Source organism: Eublepharis macularius, chromosome 8 (genome assembly GCF_028583425.1).
Source record: "Eublepharis macularius isolate TG4126 chromosome 8, MPM_Emac_v1.0, whole genome shotgun sequence".
Taxonomy (NCBI): domain Eukaryota; kingdom Metazoa; phylum Chordata; class Lepidosauria; order Squamata; family Eublepharidae; genus Eublepharis; species Eublepharis macularius.
The window spans coordinates 13587241-13610629 of record NC_072797.1 but is presented as its reverse complement, the minus strand read 5'-3'; the positions used below and the strand labels follow the sequence as shown (position 1 = coordinate 13610629).

Sequence of the window (23389 nt, the reverse complement as noted above, 5' to 3'; positions counted from 1 at the left end):
TCGGCCACTCAGACTGCAGTTCCTTGTTTGCTTCTCAGACCTTCAGTTACTTAAGAAGGGAATAATGTCAGTCAGCCACGTACATTTTCCAATACACAAAGACTGTGGAGCCAAAGGTCTGGTGTCTGAATGGAGGGGGGTTTAGTCAGCATGTCCTGAACTAAGACAGATAAGGGCCCATTTCCTAGGCTGCCCTGATCAGAAAGTTAACAGTTGGTGACAGTAAGTCTGTCTCTGGTTCTTAAGTAATTGTTATCTTTTTTTTTTTAATATTTACAGGCCGGATTTCTCAGATTAAAATATAGAAAATCAAGGAGTACTTATTCCTTTAGAAATGTATGCCATTGCTAAGTCACACAATCTCTCTCTCTCTCTCTCTCTCTCTCTCTCTCTCTCTCTCTCTCTCTCTCTCTCTCTCTCTCTCTCTCTCACACACACACACACACACACACACACACACACACACACACTTTTTTGCTGAGGAAAATTGTATCCCCCCCCCTTCTATCATTTTGTTCATAAGCAAAGTGAGTAGGATGTTACAGACTCGGCACGCCATTCGGGTGGCATATATGGCAGTGGGCAGGGGAGGCAGGTCATTTTAACATCATGGCGAAAGCAGAACCTTTAAAACAGGTTCTGTAGAATTCTCTGTTCAGAAACTAATCTGTAAAGGGAGGAGAGGGAGTTTTGGAAACTTTGTTTGAGGGATGGCTAGGCAGAGAGAGAAAGAGCACCATTGTCTCCCAGCGCACGGAACAGATGATGTGTGGTGTTTGCAGCCACGGGTGAGGTGAGTGCTCTCGGGCTGGTTGGCCCTTTCATGGCGATACCATTCTTGATTTTCTGTTACCAGCTCCCAATGAAAGCACGTCTGGAGCGTCATCGCTTGAAAAGCATGTGGGCTGACTCACTGTGCTGCAACATGAAAGAGGTTTTGTGCAACTGACAACACCGGCTATTTTTAAACTTAGGATGGGTTTGGGTGGGGTGCTTTTTGGAGGTCCGTCTGCTGAATCCCTAAACGTGGTGATGCTGGAACTATTCTGACGACACAGGTTGAGGCACATGAGGCAGAATCTTTGCTAAAGATGATACCTTCTGGGCCTGGCCTAGATGGAGAGCCGCTCTGGGAATACTGTGCAACTCTGTCTTCAGCTTCACACTGGGAGAAACATGGGATCGAAACAGCCCAAACCACATAAGACAGGCAAAGAAATGACCTGGGTCGCTTCTCGCTCTGCTTCTGCTGTAGCATAGAATTAAAGGAGGAGCTTTGGCTAATTGAAGTAGGAAATCCCATTGGGGGTGGGTGCATTATAAAGGGATCCAAGTGATCTATCTACGCTGAAATGTACTTAGTGTTTTCTTTAGTATCCATCAGCATAGTACCTAAAACTAACCTTAGTATTTTTAAGCGTATAAAAAAAAAAAAGTGAAAGACCCATCCTGGAGTCTATGCTATCAGTACTGCAGTGTGGTGGTTCTTACACTCATTTATATAATTGTTTTCCAGTGCACGTCCCTCGACGTGGAATAGATTAAAATGTAACCTCATCTCATTTTCTAATCAGAGGAAGCCTGTGCGGTAAACTGGGGTGTACCTACATTGCTAGTTGTGTTCGGGGGGGGGGGGGCTATTTGACTGTCATGGCTTCCTGCTAGGGAATAGTGGGAACTGTAGTTCTGTATAGAGGCAGGCCAGCACGAGCGTCCAGCCATGAGCACCGTGGCATCAGCCAACACCTTTCTTGGTACCCACCAAGTAGTTTTCGAAAGTGGGCAAACCAGGTGGGGTTTTGCACAGCAGAACTTCTTACTGGCTGTGGAAGACCTGATTGGCTGTGCAGATTCCAGACAACATTTCTTCGGCAGCAGCTGCCCCCCCCCCCCCACAAGCACAAGGAGTTTCACTATGTGTCTGAAGGTAAACCACGTGTAAGCGAGAAAATCTTTTTAAAACAATGTTCATTTTAAAAGGCACCCTGTTAAGCAGATCATCTGCCTGTAATGTTGAAGAGTTACTGTTACAGCCGTGCATTACCTTGCACGCTGACAAGTGGCTCCATCTCCTGCGGCAGCAATTCTGTGGTTGCGCCCACCACCCTGTGGCATAATTTCGAAGGGGCCCGCGGGCTCAGAAGCATTGAGGACCCCTGGCTTAGATGTATCCTTAGAAAGGAAGTTATTTCTTGTCAGTCAAGTTCCGTGAATTTGGGCTTGCATCCAACGCTCTCCGTTGGAAACATCAAGTGGTAACCACACGCAGAAGTAGTCTTGAGTTTGAAATGTGCCCTGCTTATACTGTTTGCTTTTTTCTAATTGGATGCATTGTTAAGTTTCAAGGAAACTTTTATCTCACATTCTTTTCTTTAGAAGTTTTTGACCCTTTTCTATACTACCAGTAAATATGCATATTGCATAAAGAAACATTGTCAGCATAACCAAAATCTGAAAACATCCTGAAAATCCCCCTCCCTTGTTTGCTCTTAGCTGACTGTTTAAAAATAGGCCACCCCAGTGCTGTGCAAGAAATATGAATGTCAAAGTACTATGAACTTTCGGGGTGGGGGGTGAGTGCAACTGCAAAAATGCTTCTGTGATACTGAGGCCTGTGTCACATGCACAGTTCTTGCTCATAGCTCCTGCTTGCAATGCCAGGGAGGAGGGGGGCTGCTGCTGATTGAGCTGCTAGCAGCGCAATCCTAAGCAGAGTTACTCCAGTCTACGCCCATTGAAACCAGTGTGTTTAGACTGCTGTAACGCTGCTTAGGACTGCACCATAAAAGGCCACCCAGTTTATAAGCACTATATAGCAGCTTCACTTAGCAAAATTGTAATGAATTTCAGGTCACGTTTGTGTGGATTTACTGGACTGGATGTATAGATGGGAAATTTCCAGAGATTTTGAAAACGTGGAAATACTTGGGTTTTTTTCACCGAGGGGGGGGCTAAATTAGGGGGAAAATGAAATATATGAATACATATTCTCTGACACTTTGTATTGTCTTAATACAAATCTTTATACTATATATTTTGAATGAGAAACCCCTTGTCTTAAAAATCATTTCACTAATTCCAAAAGAGAAAATTGGAATTTTGTTCAGTGCTCCTGCAAATTTCCAAATTTTTAATTGAACAAAACTCTCGACATTGTCTCCAAGTTCCTTGTGATGGGGAAAAGCACCGCCGTGAGCAGAACAGACCTGCAGGATCCAACCCACGAAGAAGAAGAATGACAGGCCATTGTCCAAGAACCTTCCTCACAGAGGGGGGCCTGCAACGGGACTGGAACCCGGGCATTGCTTACATGGAGCATATGGGAGGGTGCGCTGCGTATTCCCTTAGAGCAAGCACTAAACACTGACCTCGCCGAGCAAATAAAGCAATTGCATTCAATTTCATAGCATGCCATGTTTCTTTAAACCCACAAGCGCTGTTGCTTGTCGTTTGAGCAATTCAGAGATTTAATCAGAATCGCTTCTGTAGGTTAAAGCACTGGGTCTCTGTTCACCATGTATGCATCTTTTTTGCATTTGCAGGGAAAAAAACCCCAGTAAACAAAAAGAGGATGTTTTTAGCTGTAAAGCATGGACAGAAATAGACTTCAGTTGTTCTGCATCCTCTATAAATCCTTCAGTAGGAAGCAATTGATGTCCAGGGCATGTCAACAAAGGTTATCCCCGGTAGCCTGACTAACAGGCTCAGCTCCTTTGGTGTGGTAGGCCGAGATGACAGTATGAGATTGCTGTATTTTAATAACAGGGAAATGCAGGTCTGGGGATTACTCTGTTTTTCAGTTTTTAATTCCCCAAACTAAAAAAAAAACACACAAAGGGATTTTACTTATCTATCTGAGCAGTCAATCACTTTGTGTATTTAATGGGGTCGCCCAAATGCTCTAGCGAGGTCAGGAACCAGAATCGTGTATGAGTGAGTGTGTGTTTCTGTCAGTAGTTTTATTGCTTGTTTGTTTAGTAGTATCGTGTCTTTTTTTCCTCTGTTTCTCAATGTGTCTGCCTTGAAAATGTTTCCTCCGCCTCCATTTCTGTCACGTACCCGCATAACCCTGTTGTCTGTCTAATCCCATTAAGAAATCATTCCCTTGTGCCCACGTAATTCCTGCCATAAAAACATAAAACACCTACTATTTCAGGGAGTTTCCTCCCCACCCCATGGATCCAGATGAATAATACAGTGAAGACACCTCTTTTTCCCCGCTTTTTTCAGATTTGTACCCTTCGGTGTCTATGATGCAGGTAGGGTTGCCAGCCTCCAGGTAGTGGCGGGAGATCTCCCAGAATTACAACTGGTCTCCAGGCCACAGAGATCAGTTCGCCTGGAGAAAATGGCTACTTTGGGGGGTGGACTCTATGGAATTATGCCAGGGTCCTGTCCCTCCCCAAACCCCACTTTCTCCAGGTTTCCCCCCCCCCCCCAGATTTCCAGGAATTTCCCAACTTGGAGCTGGCAACCTTAGATGCAGGCATGTAATTTTGTTACAAAGGCCTTTATGTCCTATATGTCCAGAAACGAGTCTCACAAAATTGAAAAGGACCACCTTATGGGATCTTCGCATTCTGCGTGTTGAACAGCCCAGTATATTTTTTCAGATGTTCATGTTCCAGAAAAAGGAATTAGATTACCTATTTTGTATCTTCTTTTAAGGCAGAGGGAGAGACAGCGCACATGTACGCATGTGAAGGGTATGCTCTGTTTATTGATTCAATTAGTTGGCGCTGCAGGAGTGAAACAAGCAGTATACCATTCTGTATTTTGATTATTCATCCTAAACGAGTGCCATTTTCTGTCCATTCATGCCAAGAAAACAGCTGAATTGCATGTTTCAGTTTAGACGTGATCCAGCCGAACATAAGCACTTAAAGCCCCATCAATTACAATGGGAGAAATGTAAGCTTGTGTTCAATTCTCCCATTGAAACCAATGGGACTAAAAGGTGTGGGAGGGTTTTCCACCAAGAGTCTGATCCTATGCATATTTACTTGGAAGTAAATCTCACTGAGTTCAATGAAGATTACCCCCAAATAGTTGCACGGCGAAGTGTCTTAACCTACCTTATCTTTCATTCTTCTTGCTGGTATAGGATCAGCATGCTAAACTTAATACTTTTAAACTTGTAACCTGCAACCTGATCCGGGATCCCATTTAAAAGCCAAGCCAGTATTTAGAGCTTCAGGCAAGTGCTTCTGCGGCCGTTTAGGAGAATAATCCCGGAATAGTTGAAACCCCATGATTGTGAAACTTCTGGTGCACATTGCAGTATGGTATACTATCAGAGTTATCTTTTGTCCAGCGTTTGTGATCGTATGTTCCATCGATGCTATCTCTTGTGGTTGTTAATTTTGTGTTGGCTTTGAGTTTGGGAATTTGTGGTCTCTATCCCTGCTGTACCGCAGCAAGAAACCTGAACTACGTTGTTTCCCATTATTTTAAGGGGTGACAAAGAGCTGCTGTAGTCCATCTTCCATGCACGCCATGAATACAGAAGATCAGAGTGCAAATCCCAGATTCTTGGGTGGTCCAGACACATCCCTCCCTGTTATCTCATTTCTGTAGAACAAGACAGTAGTTGTAAATCACTAAGCATTGGAAACGGGGTTATACATTATGAAGATACAAGCAAAAAATCCACAGTAATAATTTTTTGTGTAGAAGGCAGTTTATTTTATCTCGTGTTTTCATGCTCAAGATTGTCGTTTTTCTGGAAGGAACTCGCCTCCAGGACACATTGGCTAGTGACATTGGGGAAGTGCATGCCTTCTGCCCTTCATCCTTGATTTATTCCAGCCTTGCTTTTAGTTTGTGCCACTCTATAATCTGGATTGCATGGGTTAATCCATAAAGAGTTTATTGTGCAGAGGATCCGATTTATGGTCTTGACAACTTCGATCATAGTAGGACTGTAACTTTATGTCTCTAATGGGAATTTCCAGCGGGCCTTCATAACGAATTCTAAGGGGAATTTGAGAAAACATAACTTTAATGTTTCTGCCTGGTTTGTTTGTGACATTTTCCTCTGCTGGGTTTTTTACCTGCTTTTTGATAAGCGCACCCACTAGAGCTATCCAATCATCCTTAAACGCTGAGCTAATTTTCCCTCTTGTGACATTTTAAAAATTATATAATCTCTGATCTCTCACCATTAGCGATGCTTGCTTTCTTGCTAATCCCATTCCAAGTCTCCAAATCCGCCGGCACTGTGATTTCCCACCCACCCCAGCAAAACGCTGCTAGAAAGCATCGTTTCAGTCCTTTCCCAGTGTTTACCTTCTTGATTATATAAGAATGAGAATGCAGCAGGGGAGCATTTCAGAAGCAGAAGAAGGCCTGCAGGGCCAGGGAGCTGATCCTCAGATGGAAACACAAAGCGACGCATTCTTATTGAACTGGCAGCAATAACGTGTGTGTGATTAGTCGGCTGTCTCCAGCCCCACGTAACGATAAGCACGAATAGTTGGAAAACTGATTTGGCAAACAAAAACTCTTCTTACGACAATGACTCTCAGTGCAGCCCGTGTTATTGCTTAACAACATCACAGAGCACTTCAGTGCCCTTGACTCCTCCTCAGACTTTTCCATTTTGCTCTCCTCCTCCTTTGTCTACCGCCTGCTTCTTGATACGGGCGCTTTTCTTTCTCTCGTGCAAACTTCCTTGCTCAGAGGGCCTTTCAGTGCAGCATATTATGTGGCGGCAGAGTTGTGAACAAGTGTGCATTTGACCTGAGGAGGCGCGCCCCATCGTGACTCTCTGATGGAATCTCCCTGTTTGTTGCACAAGAATATCCAAGCACGTTTTGTCTTATTCGCACGTTATCTTGGGTGAGATCCAACCAGGTTTTCACTCTGTGTTGCCCAGGTCCTCTTACTACTGCCCCATGTTGTCTTTTGTCAGCGCAGGTCCCGTGATCCCCAGCATAACCCTTTTGGTGATTATAGAGGGACCCTGCTCTCTTCTTCACCAGCAGAAATGCTGGCTGGACCCAACCCTTAGACGCTTAGAAGTATTGCATACACACACTTTCAAAGCATAATGTTTCATTCGTGCGTTCGTTCATTCGTTTACTTCATTTACGCCCTGACTTTCTCCCCAGTGGGGACCCAAAGTGGCTTAGGTCATCCTTCTTTCTTCCGTTTTATCTTCACAGCAACCCGTGAGGTTGGCTAGGCTAAGGATGTGCGATTGGCCCAATATCAACCAATGAGTGGGATTCCTTGGCAAAAAGGGGGTTGAACCTGGATCTCCCAGATCCTAGTCCAACACTTTAACCCCGACCCCACACTGGCCACAAGTAATGTGTACTATTATGAGTAATACGTGACTCGGCCTGCATAAGCGGTCATAAAGTGTCCAAACAAATGCATGAATACTGTCAAATGCACCCATAGTATTGCCTATTTCCCTTCTTAGCCCAGTTTTATTCAACATCACATCAGACTTAAACATTAAACTTAAATTGGTTGGGGGGGAACTAGTCTTAGCATGCATGTAACTAAGGCACTTCCTGATCTGCCTAGAAGACTTAACATTCACAGTTGTGTGGGTGGCACGGCCAGCCTGCTACGGACCATCTCTTATCCATGTTGGGGATGTCACTGCACAGCCAGCGCTGCACTCTGGATACCCCCAGATAGTGCAGTTTTGTCAGTGCGATTGCATATTAACTTTGGAGCTACCTTGGGAGAGCCAGATGGCGCCCGCTCTTCAAGCGTACGGTTGCAGTAAATAAGAAAGGAAGAAAGAAACCCTCTGGTGCAGTCCCTACATCCTGTTGGGGGTGGGGGCCTGGGCATTGCTTGCCCTCGTTAATCTCTTGCAACCCAAGAACTGAGTGCTTCAGACCCCGCCCACTTCTTGCCATGCTGAAACAGCAAGATCCAGTGGCCCAAGTGAGAAGCCGAGGGGGTCGTTCTTCATGGTGCTTTTTCATGGGTCGCCTGCACTATTTTAGAAGACCCAGTCTCAGCAGACCACACCGTGCCTGTCAGGGCCAAACTACAAGTGACGCCTGACACAGGTTGGACACTTGTCAGCTTCCCTCAAGTTTTGATGGGAAATGGAGGCAGCTTGGCGGAATGTTGGACAAGTGACAGCTGAAAAGTCCATTGGACAGCAGCCGGAGAGCCAAGCTGCAAGACCAGGACGCCTTCATTTCCCATCAACACTTGAAGGAAGCTGACAAGTGTCCAACCTGTGTCATTCGTCACTTGTAGCTTGGCCCTCAGAGCCAGTTTGTTGCACTGGCTAGATTGTTGGCCTCGATGTAGGATATGGGGGGGGGGGGAAGTGCAGTGCTAGCATGGAGAATTCTCCCCCCCCCCCACACACACACACACACTGAGCTTCTACTTTAACACATGCTGATGGACAGATCCTGTACACAGATGCATCTTCAGCTTTCTTGTGCCAGTGTGAATGCACAGGTTAGCTGAAAGACCATATGTTCAGAGGCAGCGCGTCTCTTTAGTCTAATGCAGGCTTCACGGAAGGATGCTGCTGCTGTTGAAAGCAGCTTGCAAGTGAACAGCCTCTCAACAAATGAGAGGGAGAAGGCCCAGTGAAATAAAGGAATGTTCAGCTCTTCTTGTGGTGCTTTGACTCCCTAGATGCGTTCCTTAACATTTGATCTACTGAAAGAGTACAGAGTATCTCCAGCAGACAAAACCCCGGCAGTCTTAGTACCAATTCATTCCCCCAAAAGATAAACATAAATATGATCCAGTTTTTTGACCATTCGTCCACCAAGGAGCAGATCTCTTGGGTTTCAGACAGAGAATGGTCCTTCCTTATCCTGTGACCCGAGAATTTTTAACCAGTGGGTGACACGGATTGAGCCTTAGATGTTCTGCAGGGAAATCTCCATCACTGAGCTGTGACCCCCTCACCATGCCAAAATATGGAGTCCAAACCTGCTTTCTCCCAGGCATTATTTCTCATAAGCAACTTGTAGGGAGCAGTGCAAAAGACAGGCCGCGTCTGAGAAAGAGACAGGCAGACAGGCAGATAACCACAAAGCTGGTTCTTTAAACCCGTTTAGCATTAAAGCTGTCGCGAGCTGCACAGTCAAGGCGTGCCTGCAGAAGGAAAGGGGATCGATCTCGCTTTGCCTTGTAAATTTCCACAGGTCTGTTTTGTGTCTCTTGACTGTGAGTTTTTCCACAGTTGATGTCTCTTCTGTAAGTCCAAAAAAAGGCATGAAGATATTATCAGGCAGACATGGCTGCATACCATGCAGATATTTCAACCAAATCGCATCCCTGTTTAGAGCCACTCCGTGCTGAGGTGACTTTCTGTCAATAGAAAAAGGAAAAGCAATGGAAATGGTGCTGGCGGAACCTGAAAGAAATGGGCGTGGGGAAGAGATGCTCATATCGAAATGGATTAATGTTAGAGAAAAGACAATGGCAAGCACAGCTCCCGGCGCCTTGAGGAAGAGAAAAGCCCTTCAAAGGAACAGCCGGCAGTTGTTTGCAAAAGTTTGGGTTTATTGCTTTCGATCAAATTAGGTTTGAAACCAATTAAAATAACGAAGGAAGGAAGGAAGGCCGATGCAAAATGTGTTAACACTAGTAATGGAATATTACCTGGGGCCTATGGACTCTCAGGACTGTTTTATTCCTTACATGGTGACAGACTGGTATTTGCCACCAAGCGTCTCCTCTGCCAGTGAGACAGCACAACATGGGTTTGCAAACATAAGACTCTCATGTTCTTAAATGTATCATGGACATACATTAAGCACACACCTGTAAATAACTGCTGGTCTCTAGGCTGTTTCATACATTATGGCTTTATCAACGGCATTTTTATCCTGTCCTGCCTCCAAGGAGTTCAGGGCAGCTTACACGATTCTCCCTTCCTCCATTTTTATCTTCACAACAACCCGTGAGGTTGGTTCAGCAGAGACAATGCAACTGGCCCAAGGTTATCCAGCCAACTTCAAGGCTGGATGGGGATTTGTCCCTGGGTCCCCCCCCCCCCAGTCCTAACCACTCTTCCACACTCCCTTCTCTTTAGGTGGTAACAAATAATCATACTCAGACATTCAACAAAGATGCAGGAATAGCTGTGTGCATCTCTGGTCAGGTGCCTCGCTGACAAGAGCAAGTTCGGCAGCAAACCCATGTTTCTTCTGCTATGCTTGAAACGGCTTGCTTTGTCCCAAGTGGCTCTCTTCTCAGCATAGTTCCCCATCTGTAAAATGGGTGTAATAATCTACTTCATAGTAGCGAGAGAAGTTATTCCGTTCCTGTATTGAAGGTAGACTTCAGAATCTACCGTTGTATGTCCGCTGCTTTGGAGACTGAGTGGAGGAAAGCTGGGACTGAAATGTTTAAAGTAAAGTAAATGCTGGTTAGGCCAAAGAGGGAGATTGCAATTATGTATTGCAATTTTTAAAAAAACCCATTCTTAGTAGCAGAATTAAACCCTCTGGAACAAAGCCAAGTTACAATCTTCTGTTGTTGCTGTGCAATCCTTTAGTGGCCGGGAGGGAGGGCAAAGTTGCAGCACAGCGGCACTGAGGCTCCGGTTGTCACCAAGCTGCGCCTCCGTTCATGGGGACTCCCCTGTGGTTTTTGCGCCTGACCATAGACCTGACGGCTGAAACAGTCTGGTAAACTTAGACCTGTCTAGCTGCATATCCGTGTCTCAGATGTCTGTTTTTTCCCCACTGGGGGAGCCTTGCTGTGGCCGATTAAATAAATAAATAATGTTAGCATTGCATTAAATGACATGGGAGCATGGTTAACGGGACTCTAGTGTGAGACGCCACACCTGTCTGAATCATTTGCATAACAGCAGCTTTGCAAACACAGGAGCTAGTTTCAGAAAGAAAGCTTTGACCGTGACAGCCAAAAACTTGTGTGGATATGTGCAGCCTTTTAAAAATGAAACTCTCCACCACCACCACCCGTTTTTGTATGCATATTTATTTAGCGAGGCCTCAGAATTAAGGAATAAGCTTATTCCTCGCCCCAGGACTGTTACTACTCTGCAAATAAAATCTAGGCCCTCTTTCTCTTTGTGGTGGTAAACCTCGGCACTGTTCCATATCAGACTGCGGTGCGGGTGGATGGGCTTTCATGACTGAAAGCTCCTCCATACCAAAAGAAATCCCCAAACAATCAGCACACAGATAGCTAGCATATCAGGGAGCAGGCAATGTTAAGGAATGGAGGTGCAGTTGATTGTGTTGAACGGGCTCAGGTGCATGTTTTACCACCTCAGTGAGAAGGTGATCCTCTCTCCGATCCAACCCGCCTTTTCCTCTGAGGTTGGAATCATAATGCAAAGCTGGCCTCTGCCCCATCACATGCTCCCTTGGAACGCCCTCATTCGCAGAGTGCATGAGCTATGTGGTGCAGTTGGAGGGGCAAGATCTCGTGCCAGCATCACAGAAAGGTATCAGTGCCACAGGGAAGGAAGAGCATCGTTTACCAGCTAAGCTTTGTACCACTTGCATAATTCTTACAACCAAAAGAGAGCTGATGCCAAAGATCTGTGGTCAAGTCTCCCACTTAAATTGTAAAGCACTGAGGAAAGGGGATGTTTAACCTTTAGTCAACACTGTCTCTCCAGTTTAACCCCTCCTCCATTATTAGCGGCAGAAGAACATCTCTCTTATGCCTGTCTGTTTTCCACCAGAGGGTTGATAACACCTTCAAGGAGGATGGGTGAGGATTCATGAAATGGCAACGAACACTCTCTCCCAGCAATACCGGTCCAATGAGATCTGCTGTGGCTTTAAAACAAAAACACACACACACACACTTGCCTGCCTCCTGCATCACCTCCATTTCAGCCTTTAGTCGAGAGGCCAACGGCCCCTCCACCATTTTGAGAGACATGAAATCGCTTCAGCAGTTGTGTGTGTGCTTAAGCCCTGTTGAAACCATTCGGATTGAAAGATGCCACAGAAAAGTGTCGTATAAATCGACAGAGTGTTACAGTATCCTTCATTTGGGGAGGGGCCGTGCCTTAGCGGTAGAGCATCTGCTTGCCCAGGGTCCATCCATGGCATCTTCAGTTGAAAGGACCAGCCAGTAGGTGACGTGAAAGACTTCTTCCTGAATTTAATACCTTAATAGGATAGCATCTTTTAATCAAGTACTGTTAATGGAGACCCAGCACGGCCTAGTGTAGGGAGTGTCCTGGGAGGCACAGGTTAGAATTCCAGAAAGGGGCCATGGCTGAGTGGTAGGCTCGGTGGTAGAGCATTTCTGCTTGGCACGGAGAAGGTCCCACATCAATCGGTGGCATTGGAAAGGACCAGCCAGCAGGTGATGTGGAAGACGTCTTCCTAAGACCCTGGAGAGCCACCACCAGTCTGGCCGCACAGTACTGACCTTGATGGCTCGATGGTCTGATACCTCCCCCCTCCCAACTATGTTTTTCTTTTTTTTATAAAGAATTTTATTTAAAAGAAAAGGAAGTATAATAAAGTAAGTGCATAGCAAAAAGATTATACAGATTCTAGATTAGACATTAAAATTGAAACATATACAATCTTATACAAACAATAAGTATGTAAGCAATATATTTATAATAGCTTTGGGAGTTAAACAAACAATACACTTAAACTTCTTTGACCTAAGAAAGAAGAACATTGCATATTTGACTTCCCTTAGCCAAAATACATAACATTTCTCCTTCCCTTTCATTCCCTCTCTCCCTTGAACTTCTATATCAATTAATTAACCTAAATATTCAAAAAGATCCTTCCATTTTTCCCAAAACTCATTTAACGGTCTATTATGTAAATAGGTAGTCAATTTAGCTATTGAAGCGTATTCATGCATCTTGTCTCTCCACTCTGGAAGTCCTGGACAGGCATCAGTTTACCATTTCGCTGCAGATGGTACTCTTGCTGCCGTCACCATCTAACGGAAGAGATCTCCTTGTTCTTTTCTCACATTAATTGGTAAAATATTTAAGAGCATGCTTTTCAGATTTAGTTCCAGTCTGAGTTTGAGAATCTTTTGCATCTCTTCGTGTATCTTTATCCAAAATTTTCGTGATTCCTTAGAAGTCCACCACGTATGGTAAAATGTTGCGTCCATATTCTGACATATCCAACAATATCCACTGGAACCCTTACTGATTCTCGCAATATCTTTGGGAGTAATGTACCCTCTAAAAAACGTTTTATACCAATTTTCTCTCAATAACTGACAGTCTGTAAATTTTATGTCCTTAGTCCATAAATTTTCGCATAAGCCCATCGGTATAGTTTCCCCAAAATTTTGCATCTTGACTTGCTCCATTTCCGTATGGTATTGCAGTAGCATTTTATAAATCTTCTCCAAAAGATGTGACAAGTCTCCAGATATTAATAATTCAAATTGTGTTTTTGCTCTTAGCCTGCTGCTTTCTTTGAGAATCTGATCCTTCAGTCTTGATACTATTTGGTGATAAGTCAGCCATGGAACAGTTTTGCCTTGAGCCTGTATTTCTTGCCAGGTTTTTATATTTCCTTCTTTGTCTATCATTGATTCGTAAATGAATCGATCAGTTCTGTTTCTCACTGCTGCATCATAGCAGGCGTTAGTTGGTGACATCAGTGGGGAAGTCGGTGGGCTCAATCTACTTCTGCATTGGAACCATATTTTAAGCAATCCATCCCTTATAATATTGGTCCCATCTTGTTTTGGGATGGATTTGCATCCCAAATGGATAGATAATTGTGGATACCTGCTTTAGCATCTGCTTTCTCCAATTGGTTATGACTGCTGCTTGGATTCGTGATCCAATCTGTTATCCAAACTAACGCCGCTGCTTAATGATGCAATTTGAAGTTCAGTACTGCCAGTCCTCCTCCTCCTGCCACTGTTTTTTCAAAGATTTCATAGCAACAGTGCTGGTTAAAAACTTGCACGGAGATGGGTGTGAACCTCCACCCCTCTCCCTTTTGCCACTAGCAAAACTCAGGTTTGGTATGGAGTGTGTGCTTGGCAGGGAGCGGCAGCCAGTCCTAATTTGCTGCTGGACGTACAGTCCGTGTGCTGCTTAACATACTTGTGTCATTGACACATGATGTGTGAAACGGCCTTCAGTCGCTAGGTGAGAAGAAGGCAACACACATAGTTGTGTGTACACACAACTCATATTTAAAGCACATGTCAAACATTTAAAGCACATGTCAAGCAACACTGATATGTTGTTTTTATTGTATTCTGTATTTTAATATGTTGTTATCCCCCCTGAGCCCGCTCGCGGGGAGGGCGGAATAGAAATTCGAAATAAATAAAAATAAAATCTCCAATCGTCCAAATATCTAGTTGAAAATTTTATGTTTTTATTATTAATTTAGAGGACAAACTAACATGCAGTTAAATCTCTTCCACTAGAGCGAACGGGGCTTGGAAGTCTTAAACGCTGGCAGAATCACCACCTTATTTATTTATTTATTCATACATTCAGTAGGTCCAGGATATGAATTGGTCTTTGAGTTTTTTGCCCTTTGCAGCCTGCTTCTATGCTTGCTTACTCTGAAGTAAGTCTTGCTGAGTGCAGTGCGACTTACTGCCAGGTAAGGTTGCATACGACCTTGGCCTTCGCTCACCCAGTGCTTCATAACCTATCCTTAGAAGAGCTGTGCAGAGGTACTTAACTAGGTGATGATACTCCCTGCCCACAGTTTACAGGTGGGAGGACCGGCTGTGGAGAGGACGTGGCTTGTGGGGTTGGTGCCCACAGGGCCCATTATTAATAGGCGAAGAAGCACGAGGTGCGTGCCGACCCTGTTCTGCCTCTGTCACGGCCTTGGCACTTTGTGCTCAGCCTTACCCACATCTTTATAAATAATGGAGCAGGACATGTTTTATCTTCCCCTGAAATGATTGCTGAAATGTGGCTTTTATTTGAAGCCCTGCCAAGCTCTTGTCACTGGCAGAATTTATAAGTTAATATTAAAAAAAAAAGTTCATTAATTGTTTTGGCTTCTCTCCTTCCTACCCTCTTGGTACGGGCATCCCAACAGAAAGTAACCAACAGCGCTCTTCCTGAAAATGCCCGCAAGCCAATAGCTACTCATTTGTGCTTCTCTCAGCCTTGGCTTTGTGGCAGTCACAGAAAGAAAGTGTGTGTGTGTGTGTGTGTGTGTGTGTGTGTGTGGGGAGGGTGCATTCTTGACGTGTTTCTTCCAAAGGGTCAATGTTGGCAATGGGTGCCAAGTGCTCGTGCAAATGCTATGTTTTGGGCAAGATAAGGGAGTAAGAGACAAAGGCTAAAAGGAAGAGATCCAATGCTCAGGATCCAAGGCCGCCCCCCCGCCCCCCAAGTTTGGTAGGAAAGTATTAGAGCAAGCAACACCACAGTGTCGTGACTTCCCCCTTGCACCTGACAAAGAGAGCTGTGGCTCTCGAAAGCTTATGCTACAATAAAGTTGGTTAGTCTTAAAGGTGGCACTGCACTGTTTCCCTAAAATACGCATCCTGATGGCCAAGCAGATCCCAAACATAAAGACTCTGCAAACCAGAGCTATGGGTCTCTATTCCAATAAATGGATCCAGAGGAGTTAGCCGTGGTAGTCTGCAGTAGCAAAATGGTAAAGAGTCCAGTAGCACCTTTAAGACTAACCAACTTTATTGTATTGTAAGCTTTCGAGAGCCACAGCTGTCGTCATCAGATGCAAGAGAACCACAGCTGTCTTGCACCTGATGAAGAAAGCTGTGGCTCTCGAAAGCTTATGCTACAATAAAGTTGGTTAGACTTAAAGATGCTACTGGACTCTTTACTATTCCAGTAAAGCTTCTGGTATGTGGCTTCTTACATCGCTCCTTTTTCAGCGGAGGAACCCACTCCTTTCCCACATGCTTTATCAGCAAACTTTGCTTCTTAAAAGAAACAGTCTCACTTCTCCACCACCTCCCTTCAGCTTCCATACGCACATTCTCATTCAACTTTGCTTTCTCATTTCCAGAAGTTTCCAGAGCTGAAGTTCAAGTACGTTGAGGAGGAGCAGCCTGAGGAATTCTTCATCCCCTATGTCTGGTCGCTCGTTTACAACTCTGCTGTGGCCCTTTACTGGAACCCACAAGACGTCCAGCTCTTCACTATGGATTCTGGCTGACAGAGGAGTGCCCACTCCTGCCCAGTGTATATCTGTGACCGCCCCTTCTCCCAGAATACACCCTTTCAACCCAGTGCATACTAAGGAGGAAGCTTGTTTAGCCTTGTCTGGTCCCAGTGCTATTTCTAGGGGTAGGGGGCATCCAGAAACCGGAATATTATGGGATGAGACTATATACTTACTTTTATTTGTATATTTGTAAAAACTAGGAGACTTTGCAGTAGCATTGGGGAAATGGGGGGCTTCAGACATGAAGTGAGATACCGGTACCAGCCAGGTTCTTCTGAATGTAATATAGATGGATTTGGGAAAATACATTTTGATTGAGAAATCAGCATTTGCCACTTGATTTCCTTCCAAACTTCTGTGGGCCCGGTTACACTTCGTTTGGGCTTCCCAACAAGAATTCCTTTAAGTAGTGTGCGTAATAGAAAAGTTATCTGGATTAATGCAGTGTGCATGGTACCTTATCCAAGAGGCGAAGGATAAAGCCTAGATTTTAAAAAGGTAGATTGGAGGGGGATGGTAAATAAAAAGACCCACGATTTTGACAGCACACTTTAAAAATTGTTTTTCTGGGGCTAGTAGTATTTGCAGAAATCAAACAGTAAGAGGAGCCCACCAGGAACATTTCCTACACAAGCAGCATCCATGCTAATGAAGATCATGGCAGACACGTTCTTGCTGGTTCATGTCCATTTACTTCCACGGTGTTAAGCGCTTTATTGCACATTAGGAGGCTACTATTGAAATTGACCATGTAAAACAAATTTTGCAAAGAGGACTTTTTTGAGACGGTGAAGGAGAAGCACCACAAAAGAAAGAAAAGAAAAACACGGACAAACTCATGACAGCGAGGGGGGAGAAACTCCCCAGAAGAGGAACGCGCGTTCCACCTCCCCATGTTTCCCAGGAAACCAGTGCAATGTGGATTGATGCGCATGCCTTTGAACATTGAAAGAAATGAATTTCCCATAATATGCTTTTTTTTCTTTTCCCAAATTTTTCCTGGTTTAAAGGGAATTGGCAAAATAGCAAACTGGACCAGGCGGGGGTGGGGGTGGGGGGTGGGAAAGGAAGGTTTTTAAAGTAAGAGTGTCGTTTCAGATTGAACTTTGCCTAGTGGCGACTGCTTTCAAAAACGCTGAACAGCACGCCAGATTGCGGAGAAAAGGGAACTGAGAACACGCGCTGCTTCATAGCTTGTGTCGCTTGCTTTGTCACAGAAAGAATATGGCACATTTATTCCACTGGTGGGGGGGTCCCACAGTCTGCTGAATGGCTTTTGTGCAGAATATCTGGCTATATTTTTTTAACCTCCTGACAAACGTTAAAAAGATGTTTTCCTTCTGCCTATTTATCAGCAAGGTCCCATAGTTTTTGTGCACAATTGGAACTTTAAATATCCCTCTCATATTTATTTACAATTACCAATGCAGCGAGACACACAAAAGCACAGGAATTAATAGGACTTTGCACTAAGAAAAGTTGGGGAAAGAGGCAATATGAACACTGGAACAATCAGTATTTTCAGTGTCACATGTAAAAAAAAATGGCTGAAAATAAGAGTGCCGTTTTATGCTGTGTTTGGGTTCAGTTTTTATTTTTTAGTCATCTTTGTCAAAGGAGGGTGAATTCTTTGTAGTATTTTCTGCAATCTTGCCTTTAAATAAACGACTGTTGACTGCACGCATCAGAAAGCTCGGTGTTTTTAAAGGTATGCTTCTAAATTGCATATTCTGAGGACCGTCTGAATAGTTACACATGCTTTAGTTAAGGGAGCTGATGCAGAAAAACGCTGAACACACTTGATTTTACTGGCTTGCTGAAGTCAGAAGAACCTCACCCCATAAATCGCTGGCAAGGCCCACCTGGGACTTCAGACTGGGGAGAACATCTGTCAGTAACAGAATCAGATCAAGGGCGATTTCTCCTATACTCTATGCAAAGACCGGTGAAGAGAGCACTTGATACATTTCAGAGAGTCCCATCTTTATGAAAATGTGTTGGTTTGTATGTGACACAAAACCACGATTTATATCTATGCTCAGTTTATAATCCAGCACTCAACTAACAGATTACCTTTCAAATCTTGGTTTCCCTTCACAAATTTGGATGTCATCAGCTTTGCTCTTTCCTCCTCAGACACCCAGTTGATACCCCAGACTGCATTTCTGTAAGGGAAGCATTAGGTTGCAAGCCAGGATTGAGCCAGGGTGTCCATGTCTGTGTGTCTTGCAAAGTCATAGTTAAGAGTCACTGTGGTTAATCGGCCCACTTCAAACTATGGATCCAAATCCTAACCCTAACAAGCCATAACATAACTGGAGTGTCAATGCAACCAGTCCTCCAAGGAGTCTCCCTCCAGCTGTCCTCCAAGAGAAGAGACACTTAAGTTGGAGGAAGTCTTCTTAGATTGGAGGTAGGCTTCACACTTGAGCCGAAAGGAATGGTGGAGGATAAATACTTGGAAGAGCAGCCAAGAAGGAACTAGAAAAGATCCTTAAGTGTAAGGATGTGTTGCTGGGGACCGAGATCAAGATAATCCACACCACGGTATTCTCCATTACCATGTGTAGATGTGAAAGTTGGACAATGTAGAAAGCTGATAGGAAGAAAATTGATACATTAGAAATGTGCTGGAGGAGAGCTTTATGTATACTACAGAGAGCCAAAATGACAAGTGCGTTCTAGATCAAATCAAGCCTGCTTCCTCCCTAGAAGCGAAAATGACAAGACTAAGGCTATCGTACTTTGGTCACAACATAAGGTAAGAGTCTCTGGAAAAGTCAATAATCCTAGAAAAAGTGGAAGTAGAAAATGAGGAAGACCCATAATGAATCATAGAATCATAAGCTTGGAAGGTTACCTGTGGGGTCATCTAGTCCAACCCCCTGCACAATGCAGGAACTTCACAACTACCCCCACAACTGCCCCAGTGACCCCTGCTCCATGCCCAGAAGATGGCAAAACTCCATCTTCTGAGATGAGGTGGCTTGCCTTAATAAAGGAAGCCATGGCCTTCAGATTGCAAGATCTGAGCAAGGATGTTAACGATCGAAGGTTTTGGAGGTTGCTAATTCATAGGGTCACTATGAGTCAAAAGCAACTTGATGGCACACAACACACACACATTTAAATAAAGGCATAAGCTTTACTTAGTGGAGTGGTAGGATATGAGTAGGATGCACCCCAGGTTAGCGGAGTAGCGCACATTCAGACGTGCAAGAGAAGCATGTTTATTCTTCTACTAAAATTTGGAAATTTGGGTCTGCAAGCTGAGAACTGGAGAGGGTCTATGTGGGTCTATTACTGAAACAACAGAACAGGCTTAAAGACAGGAGGTAGTTTATATTCAGTTTAATCTTGATGTGGTTGAAAATCCTACTGATTTCTTGTAGGATGCAGTCCAGTGTCTTCGTCCTTCCAATCCTTTTCAGTATTTTGTGTAAAAGGATTCTAATGAATTATTTTTTCAAAGCCCAAGTATTGCAGTGGGTTTGTGTTCAAATTGTTCCTTCCTTCCCATAACATTCAACTGATAAGGGTGCTTTATTTTTGTTTATATTTGCTTTATTACTTTTAGGTGGGTGGCCATTGTTGGTCTGCAGTAGAAGAGCAAGATTCAGGTCCAGTAGCACCTAAAAGACCAAATAGATTTCCAGGGTTTGAGATTTCGAGAGTCAGAGCTCTCTTACCTTTGCATGAATTCTGACAACGGATTATGCTTTTCAGAAACGGCTGGAAACTATCCGTAGACAGGTGGCACACTTCAGAGAGCACATAGGACAGCAAAATCTCAATTAATTAGTTTCTTACTTCCGCAGGGTCTACCATTTTGATTTTCCACGTTTTTTTCAGCTCTGAGAAGGCTCTGGTCTCTTCAACAGCTCTGCGGGTCCCGTATGAGCAACTCTGCTATGTTTATAAGAAATGTAGAAATTTAGGCTCCTCTAGTTATTTGTTTTTCTACATCACCCTTTCTCCACAATGGAACCTGGGTCTCTGGGAGCCTAGCCTGGACCTTGGACCCATTACACACAGCCTAACTGACCTCGTAGGATTGCTGTATGGATAAAATGGAGACGAGGAGACCGATGTAAGCCGCTCTGAGTTGCCCATTGCATAAATAAAGTTAATAACAGTAAACGTTCTAACCATCATTCCACACTGGAACTGGATTTCTTCCAAGTCAGCACATTTCTCCTTAGCGTTCACACCCATCAGCGCTGTAACTTGGGCTAGCACTGCAGGTAAAAAAAACCCACAAGATTTTCAGAGCATAAGCTTTCAAGAGTCAGAGCTCCCTTCCGGTGCCTGAAGAAAGGAGCGCTGACTCTTGAAAGCTTATGCTCTGAAAATCTTGTGGGTCTCCAAGGTGCCACTGAACTCAAGTCCTACCATTGCAGGTAAAAGGAGCGGAGTCCTGAGACTCGCCGAAATTCAGGTCTGCAAGTGAAATTTGCACTGGGGATCTGCGGACTAGCCCTCTCGGACTTGACTGTTACATTAGGCAATAGCCATCCTGCAAAGACGTTTCTACGGTCCAAAAACCATTCTCCTGGGTAGTATACTTAAGCAGGGATCTTTGAGCAGATGCCCATCTACTGAACATAGTCAATCTTGCCGAATGAATGAATGAATGAATAATGAGCCCACCCAGGTTACGAGAAACGTCTTGGAAACAATCTCGTACTTAACCGCTTAGCTGCTACATTACACCAGAAACATCTGCCTACTGTTGAGCGGGGGGGGGGATGTCGACTTTCATTTTTAAAAAATGGTGATAACTGAAATAAAACATCCTTTTCAGGGAACAAAACCGCTTACTGAAAGCTAGAGCATTAAGCTGGAAGTGTGTGCGCCTCCTTCCTCTTCTGTTTTCTGTCTGTTCATCCAGCGTGATAAGTATCCATTCTTCCTTTAGTCAGCAGGTGTTTTAATGCTGTGTTTTCACATAGGCTATGGCCCAGTGGCAGAGTCTGTTGCTTGTAAAAGGTCTCAGGTTCGACATGTCCAGCATCTCCAGTGAAAAAGTATGCCGGTGGTATATGCCGGTATATGCTGGTGGTCAATATGATTTAAAGGAGCCCTGTGGTGTGGCGTGGTAAGCGGCAGTACTGCAGCCCAGTCTCTGCTTACAACCTGAATTTGATCCTGGTGGAAGCCGTGTTCAGGTAGCTGGCTCAAGGTTGACTGAGAGCGGGACCACAAGTGACGCCTGACACAGGTTGGACACTAGTCAGCTTCCCTCAAGTTTTGATGGGAAATGTAGGCATCCTGGTCTCGCAGCTTGGCTCTCCAACTGCTGTCCAATGGACTTTTCAACTGTCACTTGTCCAACATTCCGCCAAGCTGCCTACATTTCCCATCAAAACTTGAGGGAAGCTGGCAAGTGTCCAACCTGTGTCAGGCGTCACTTGTGGTCCCACTCTCAGCCTTCCATCCTTCCAAGGTCAGTGAAATGAGCACCCAGTTTCCTGGGGGTAAAGTGAGGATGACTGGGGAGGCACTGGCAAACCACCCCAAAAATCTGCCAAGACAATGTTGTGATGCGATATCCCCCCAAGGGTCAGTAATGACTCGGTGCTTGCACAGGGGAATACCTTTACCAATATGATAGCCCTCCGCTTGAGTCCATTGAGAACCACTGCCAGTCAGACTGGAAAACCCTGACCTTGATAGGCCAATTGTCTAACCGTAGTTTAGAACCCAAATCATGATCTAAGCTACCAAATGTACAGATTAACCATGGTTCAGTTAGAGCAGCTTGCCTACTTTCTTTTTCTATCTGCCAAGCACCCTGCGTCTAGATGAAATGGTCACCGTAGGCTGAAAAACAGCATCACTATTGTTTGTCTGTTTAGATATCATAGTTAGCACAAACCATGGTTTGCAAGTCCACTTCAAAACTTGGTTTGCTGGGTTGATTATAAACTGTGATTTACCAGTTCAGACATCTCACTATACCAAAAGTACTATTAGCATAACTTCACGTATTGAGAGCAACTATAAAGTCGTTTTTGAGTTAAGCCGAATAAAAGAAAGGAGATGATAAAAGGTGATTTCTGGACATGATGGGAAACACTGCAGCCTGTGATTTTTAATAGTCTTTCAATGAAGGAGGTGTTACAGAAACTGAAGTTAGAGTGTGCATGTTGCAGAGATCTTAGGTTGAACCAAAGGCTTTGGCGGGAGGCTGTAGAAATTTAAACCCATTTTTAGTTCTAATCAGAATACATAGGTCTCTTGTAAGACACAAAGCAAAAATAAAGAAGAATGTAGTAATTCTCACATTAGCAAAGCTGGAAATTGGGTGTGCATAATGTGTGCTAGCGCCACTGTGGGATAGCAAGATTTGAATCCAGTGTGGGAAATTACCCTGCAAGATTGCTGAAATTGAGTTTATTTGCAAGTTTCGAACAATGAACATCCCAGGGCTGAATCAGGAAATAGAATCTTTCTTGCACTACAGATGCTAATTTTCTGAACTTCACACCCCTGCTCTACCAAACTAATAACAACATGTATTATACCTAGCTTCCTGACACTCTAATTTGCAATATCCCTCCCATCCTCTGCCTGAATTATAAAGACTCCTATCTTTTCCCATTCCTTGTATCTGACAAAAGAGGCTTTGACTCTCGAAAGCTCATACCCTGGAAATCAAGTTGGTCTCTAAGGTGCAACTGGACTCAAATCTTTGTTCAACAGTGAAACTGACTAGATGATCTTGCAGAAGTCATTCTCAGCCTAACCTCTTTCAATAGAACTGTTATGCAGGTTAAACACGATATCCCCCCACTACGCTGCCCTCTGTACTTAGCAGTAAAGGCAGGAATTAAATCAAAGACTGGATGGATATTGTCTTATGGATAAAAATATCTGATGTAGTTATCCTCCCACCTTGCTCCTGCTGAAGGGCCCCTGTAATGCCCAAAGCCTAATTCTTTTGCATCTCATTTACCCATCAAGGGATTTGATTTTCTTCCCACTGCATAAATCAGAAGAATTACAAAGTATATTTTCATCAATACGTCTTAATCACACATCCTTGGCATTTAAGATGAGACAGATCACTTATCTGAAAATATTTACAGACCACATTTCCAGATTCTCGAAGCGGTTTTGAAGAAGTCACTAAAAACAACAACAACACTTGAATAAACAGGCAATCATTAAAAATCATCCAAAAATGATTAATGGAAAGTAGGCGTCAATAGAACCTTAATAAGGATGTAGCCTTTATAACCTCTTTGGGAAGGACGCTCCCAAGTTTAGGGGCTGCCACAGAAAAG

General features: G+C 44.1%; 1 protein-coding gene across 2 annotated transcripts in view; it reads left to right on the top strand.

Annotated features, from left to right (window-relative positions):
* DYM (dymeclin) overlaps positions 1–17780 on the top strand; it is a 260543-nt gene extending 242763 nt beyond the window's left edge. For both annotated transcript variants that reach the window (XM_054986512.1, XM_054986514.1), the window contains one exon: positions 15942–17780. In XM_054986512.1, the coding sequence (XP_054842487.1) occupies positions 15942–16091 (150 nt within the window). In that variant the 3' untranslated portion in view covers positions 16092–17780. The remainder of the gene's footprint in view (positions 1–15941) is intronic.
* Positions 17781–23389: the final 5609 nt, after the last annotated feature.